The sequence below is a fragment of the Rosa chinensis genome, chromosome 2, assembly GCF_002994745.2.
Source record: "Rosa chinensis cultivar Old Blush chromosome 2, RchiOBHm-V2, whole genome shotgun sequence".
Taxonomy (NCBI): Eukaryota; Viridiplantae; Streptophyta; class Magnoliopsida; order Rosales; family Rosaceae; genus Rosa; species Rosa chinensis.
Window position 1 is genome coordinate 79,873,088 of NC_037089.1, and position 7,153 is coordinate 79,880,240.

The following is a 7,153-nucleotide window of genomic DNA, read 5'->3' on the forward strand; positions in this document are numbered from 1 at the left end:
TTGCTTAGTATGTATACATACATACATACATACATACATACATACATATATATATATATATATATATATGTCTTATTTAGTCGCTTTGGAAGTAAAATGCACACAATCTGAGTATAGAGGCTAACAATTCTCTAGATTTCTAGCTAGTCATTCATTTAATTTAAATACCAATTCTGGTCATCATTGCTTGGAATTTGGAATGATATCGAAGTCCGTCGTTTTACTGTGGGTCTGTGGTATAAGGAGTGTGAGGCAAATTTTCCTCACTATAAAATCCTGTGTTACTGATTAAACTGAAGAGATCTATACCAAAACGAAATTTGATCGAAGAGAGGAGCTACTACGTACTATATAGATATCTAGCTTTATCTAATTTGCAGATGCACTTTGTCCTGCCTGATCGATCTAACTTATGAACGAATCATATGCATAACTGTTGTTTATATACACACTCCTGCTTCAAGCTTGTGTGGTCATCAACTGTGCTATCCATGTCTTTTCCTGAATTTTCAATCAACAATGGTCATGATGATGATGGTGGAAACTAGCTAATTAATACTAATAATGTCTGATCAATTTGCAGAAGTTCAGAATTTACAAAAAGGCGGGACTCCCGGTTCCGCAAGCCGGAGCTGGCAGTAGTAGTGCAGAGTCTGCAGACAATCTTCATCAGCCAGCAATGGCATTACAAAAACAGTGGACTCTCCAATCCCAGGTTCCGTATACATATGACTTTTTTGGCACAGCCAGTACTTCAAGTTGTCAGTACTCGAACTGGCGGCAGCATCAGGGAGATGACCAGGGAGCGCAAAACTAGGGTAACTACGGAAGAAATTGGGTCAACTTGAAAGCTGGTGTGCTTTGTCTACCATGGCAATAAGAAATGGAGCTTTCATGTTTTCTGGTGGTTTTAACCCTAGGGTGAGCTTTCAATAATTGGGCTCTGGTGTGAGCTTCTGAGACTGTTTTGGTTTTTGTTGTTGTACTGTTTGTATTGCTCGGGCATTGGACTCTGATAGTGGGCCTTATTTGTGTTTTGCGTTTTTCGTTATCTTTTTCTTTCTTTAGCAATTCAATAAGGCCTTTTTGCAAACCACTGCAAAATTTCCTTTTTGCCCTCATGTTCTCATCTTCCTCTTTTGTTTTCTCCCTCCCTCTCATCTTCTGACCCTTCTCTCCAGGCCTATTACAATTAGTCACAACTAAGAAAATTTTGTCTTGAATCGAACAAATGATTATGGAGGAGAAATCAAGAACGTATTAATGTATTAATGAATGATGATCATGGGTTTGTATTTCTATTTGAGTTCTTTTGGTAGCATGGTTTTCCCCTTTCTATCACTAAATCTATATGTATCTCAAGCTGTGGCAACTGGCAAGTCTCATGAGTTAAATGGATTCTTTTATCTTTTATTGCAGCTTTTATGAAATATTTTCATTGTCAAAGAATAACAAACAGAAGAAGAAAAAAGTTTCCAAATATAATGCTAATTCCTTTATCTGTTTTACATCCTCTTGTCTCCTGGGTATGAATAAAGCACTAGATGAGTTTTTGAAGATCCTAGAAAGGGTGAATAGACTCACAAAAAATAACTTTCTCTAGAATTGCAACTGGGTGATCAATCCTGAGAGTAGATATTGAATAGAATGTATTGAACAATCAAACAAACCAACTAAAGCAATAAAGAACACATTTTTTTGTTAACGCAGTAAACACCCTATCGAGGGAAAACATCTGCGTGGCTTTTAACTCTTGAAAGACCAAACCAAATCACTAGTGAAAAACAAATTACAAGTCACAACACAAGGATTGTACTGACCGCGACAATCATTCCTGGACTGACTTGTTTACAACTCTGGGATTGCACTGACCGCGGCAATCCTATCTGGACAGACTCACTAGATGTTTTTCAAACTGTTCTCAATCCTGGAACAAACCAGTTTGACAAAATAGAAATACATAGAGAACGACTCCTTTACAATAAAGGGATTGAAAAGAACAACTATTTTCAATACTGAGAAGAACCACAGAACTCCTATATATATAGGAGGAAGAAATCACCAAGATTCCTTCAGTTTGGTTGAAGTGTGGCCACGAGATGTAGAGGCACTGACTTCCCACTTCCTTCTTAGACAGCAAGGTCTTCATGATTACACTGAGCGGACAACAAGGATTCCATAATATGAAGATAAGAAAGTACAAGCAAGAGAGAGAGCCCATGCTGCGGTATCCTTCAGCATGCTGAAGAGGAACTGACACACTTACAGTTTAAGCATATTTCATGCTTTGTCAGATTATTCCAAAGTCATAGAATTAAACAATTTGATACGTATTTGGTTGCACATGGGACTTTGGGTAGAGTTTTGTGTTTACTTAAGAATGCCAACATTTTAATACTAACAATCTCTTCCTTACTCGGATCCATCTCAAGGGGATATTACCTCTCCAAGATTTTATTCCTCACTCGGATCCATCTTAAGGGGATATTACCTCTCCAAGATTTTCTTCCTCAGCCGGATTTGTCTCAATGGGATATTACCTCTCCTTACCAAAATTTTAATGCTTACAGTTTTAGAATTAGATTTCATTGTTTTATACTCTTCATAAAAAGTCTAGTGTATTGTGGCTTCAAGAAATTTCTGCAAAGCGGGGGGAGGTCGAGAACCAGCTTTGGAAGAGAGGGATAATTGTGGAAATCAAAAAGTTAAAATGAAAGTGGGAGTGCGGTTTATAAAAAGGAGAGCACAAATTTCATCCCCCTTGAATAATAATGTGTTCTTCTTGGTTACATTTTCTCTAATGCAAATTTTTCATCAATGTCATTGGCTTTTGCTTCTCAATCCAAGATGGTGTAAACTGATTTAACCAGCATATTTCCAGATTCGATCCTCACCCCATCAGAATTCATTATTGGGGAGTAAAAGATCGAGCAATTTTATATCTACCATCTATGTTTTGGTCAATTGCAATTTTGGTTCTAGCTTGTGTCTTGAATTGCAATTAATTAACACAATAGCCCTACGCTTATGATTTCTTGAGCGATAACTCCTTGATATATTATTGGTCTGCTGATACATTTCCCCAAATAACTCTACCAATTATCAATTCCAACGATATTAGGGGGGGGGTGTATTGTATATGGAATTAGTGGAAGTTTTAAAGAAATCTATGGAATTTAAAAGTCTGGGTGTATTCAATATAGACTTTTAACAGTCCATGAAAGTCTTAAGGTATTCAATTAGGATTTTTAAAGACTTCATGAATTCCACCAAAATCTAGGGGTATTCAATTAGGACTTTTAAAAATGAATAAAAGTACAGAGGTATTCAAAATATCATTCATACTTATGGAATTAGAAAATCATGGATAATCATAGACTTTGTAGTGTTAACTATACATAACAAACTCCAATAATTTTCCAGCCTCCAGACCAAAGATTTCAAAAAGTCTATCAAAATTTCCTCTTCAAAAAAAAAAAAGGTCTATCAAAGTTATTCTCTCTACGCATGAAGAAGTTTGTCCTACATCATCTCTCTTTCTTAATTTTTTGTCTTTTCTCTAATTTTTTATGATATCAACTTTTTTTGATACCCAACATGTTCATTGTAGTTGTTGAATGTGATTTTTGTTTTTTTTTTTCAATTGTGATACTTCGAACCCTAATAGCAATAAAAATGATTTATGAAACCCTAAAACTCAAATATTGTGGTCTAACCCTAAGACCTTGAACCATACTAAATTTTATCTTATTAATTAATTATTCTCATTAATTTGAATTTATATTATGGTTCAAAAAAAGGTTGAACAATTGAATTTCAATTGATTGATTATAGATCAAGACATTGATCAATATTGCTACAATATATGTTAATCGGCGAAAACAAAATTGATGAGAATAATTAACCATAAATATCAAGTGATCTATATTGTATATTTATGTTGTTGGGAGATTAGGAATGAGAACAAACTCGCTAAACAGACTAACAATCATTTATTTGAGTCCATTTCTATTAGAAGATAGTGGAGCATTGAAGAGACAACAAGTTATTATTTTGTTTTGTGTTTGGGCTGCATTTGTTTTTTTTTTTTTTATATATTATGTACATCCTAGGAAATTTGTAGAAGTCATTCATAATAAAATATATAGATTTTCATGAATCAATAAAAGTCTGTTGCTAAAATCAATGGTTTTAAGAAATCCATAAGAGTGTGTTTGGATGAGAGAAAAAATGATGGAATTTAATTGAAATTGAAGATTTCATAATTCCTATAAGCCAATTCGGCAATTCCTTCGTTTGGCATTATCAGATTGGAAGTTTTAAATTTCTCTATGGAAAAAAATGAAGGAATTCGTTATTTAAATTCCTCACTTCAATTTCCACCAAAATAGATGTTATTTACGAATTCCTTTGCAGTATTCAATTTTTATTTCCAAAACAAGACTTTTTTTCTATTTTATCTTTCTATTTGTTTTAAACTTTCCTAATTTATTACACATTTCAAATCCTAAATAGATACAACCAAACAATAGAATTTGCAATTAATTGAATTTTAGATTGATGGAATTAAAGATTCCATCATTTATAAATTCCTACGGATTTTATAATTTTCTCATCCAAACGCACCGTAACAGTCTATCGATTTTTTAAAGAGTCTGTGGACTTTTCAAAAAGTCTGTCATTTAAAAAAAGTCTGCACAAATCCAAATACTATACACCCCCCTAGGATAATGGAAAAGGGAGATTTGGAAGGAACGAACATATTTGACCCAAAAACAATAGTCAGTAGGTAATAATTAAGTAGATATGGTTTCTATTAATTTTAGTGACTTATTGTTGAGTTGAAACTGTACATTTTTGTTTATCCAATTGATCAAATTTGAAGTATCATTGGAGACATTAACCCAAACGATGATCAGCCTAGTAATTGGAGAGCTCATAATGCTGACATGAGCAACATCTGATGATATATAACTTGGTGATGTACAAAGTAAACAAGACCCTAATAGATAAGGAGCCATTGAAAGTTTTATTCCAAAGTTCAATAATTTTGTGTCCACTACTTTACAATCTCCTTTGTCCTTACCGATCACAACCTTACAAATCCTACTATATATATGCTCTGACAATTGCACAAGAATACAAGAACTCACCTAGAAAACTCGGTGTCAACATGTGAAAGCTAAGACATTATTTGAAAATTATAGATCTTATACAAGATTTTGTATAGTGATCACTAATCAAGGAGAGGAAGAAGCAGGGGGGATTCCAGGGATGAGAGGTACAGGTGGGAATGGGAATGGAGGCAATGGAGGGATTGTTGGGAATGATGGTGGTGGTGGAGATGGTGGAGTTAAACTTGGTAGTGGTGGCAAGCTAGGCAATGGTGGCAAGCTAGGCAATGGTGGCAAATTTGGAATCAATGGTGCTGGTGGAGGCTGAAATGGGTTTGGGATAAGTGGAGGTGGGCTTGGCAGAAGAGGGTTTGGAGGCAAAATTGATGGTGGATTGAGAGGGTTTGGAGGCAAAATTGATGGTGGATTGAGAGGGTTCGGTGGGAAGAAAAAATCTGGGCGGGCTAGTTTTTCTTCTTCAGTTAGGTGCCTCTCTGTCTTTGAAGAGGTAGTTGTAGTTTTGGTATTGGAATGGGACTCTGTTACTTTTCCTGGGATGGGGGGTAAAGTTGGAATTCCCATTCCTGGAAGACCTGGGAGTCCTGGAAGGCCTGGGAGAGGAGGGAGTTGTGGTAGTGGTGGAAGATAAGGAAGTCTAGGGAGAGAAGGAACACCAGGAAAGCTGGGTTCTTGAACTGGTGAGGGAAATGTCAAATCCTCAGTTGGAGAAAATGAGAGTTTCTTGGAATTAGTGATAACTTCCTTCTTGTTGTTTTGGATGAGGCTTGGTTTTTGGTTACATAAGTTGGGTTGGTTTAGGGGCTTGAAGGTGAAAAACCCAGCTGAGAAAATGTGAGTTCCTTGCTTCCTTGATTTGAGGTGAAGTGAAGATGAAGCTGCTGCTGAGGCCACAGCACAATACGGTTCGCTGCTGCGAATCAGCTTCACAGAACACCCTTCAATTTTCTTCACATGTTTGCTCACTGAGAAAGGCAATTGGACTTTGAACACTCCTTGGTTATCTGTCTTCACTTGGGCTTGAAAGCTGGGTTTTGATGAAGTCTGATCTTTGCACTCCACACCAACAGAAGCCCCTGCATAAAGAAAAATAGCACACAACTTTTTTAACTCAACGATCTCATTAATCCATATGACGTTATTAGAATTAGAGCATCCGACCCAAACCCAATTAAAACGCTCATGTTAGACTATTTTGATAGAGTAAATGTTGAAAATCCAAAAAATGGTTTCTTACCTGAAATGAAGTGGCTGGATTTTGAGAACCCATCTTGGAAACATGTCTCACAGTAAACTTTACCTATAACCACAGCAGGTTGAAGCTTCTTCTCATGGTTAGCCTCTGAAGGAGTACTAAATGTGAAACTAATGAGGAAGACTATTGTTAGAAACCAAGACATTTTAGCCCCCCCTAAGAGACTCTATTGCTTCTAAGTTTCTAATAAGAATGAGTTGAGAGGTTGGGCTTTTATATAAGTTGCTGAGGCTCAAGTCTGATATAAATTCTCTGTATGATTTGCACACTTCTTGTTTTCTTCTGGTTGTTTGGAGGTTCAAATTAAAATTTAGCTTTTTCTGACCTCATGAAGCTTCTTAATTTATTTCACTCATGGAAAAAACCAGTCAACTGCAAACTACTAGCAGTGAATGTAGGTTCCTTTCCTACCACCAAACAAACCATACCAAAAGGGGATGGTAATTATCTTTTGTGGTATTTGGGGAGGTGATGTGAGGTTGGATAAATTAAAAAAGAGGCATGCACCTAGTTTTGCTTTGCTGGTTTTTTGTTTATTTGACATTTATTGGAGTTTGTTTCTATGTTGGTGTAAGAAATATGCCAAAGAGAATAGTTGGGTCGCTATTAGTTCACGAGACTTAGTAGAGCAACCATAGATATCATGAGTCTGGAGTGAAGCTGTACTATATATATTTAACCAATTAAACAAAGTTTACAATTATCATTCCACTGTGTTAGAACTTAGAATATGCCATTTGAGCAGAGAATGGGATGTTCTTAGGTC

The 7,153-nt window shown here is 35.9% G+C and overlaps 1 protein-coding gene across 1 annotated transcript; it reads right to left on the bottom strand.

The window, feature by feature from the left end:
- Positions 1-4,984: 4,984 nt before the first annotated feature.
- Positions 4,985-6,594, bottom strand: LOC112190643 (proline-rich receptor-like protein kinase PERK2). Its single transcript, XM_024330087.2, has 2 exons — positions 6,370-6,594; positions 4,985-6,208 (listed from the first exon to the last, which is right to left on the bottom strand). Exons 1-2 carry the CDS (start codon positions 6,530-6,532, stop codon positions 5,241-5,243), a joined length of 1,131 nt encoding a protein of 376 aa, XP_024185855.1. The 5' UTR covers positions 6,533-6,594; the 3' UTR covers positions 4,985-5,240.
- Between the last annotated feature and the right edge of the window lie 559 nt (positions 6,595-7,153).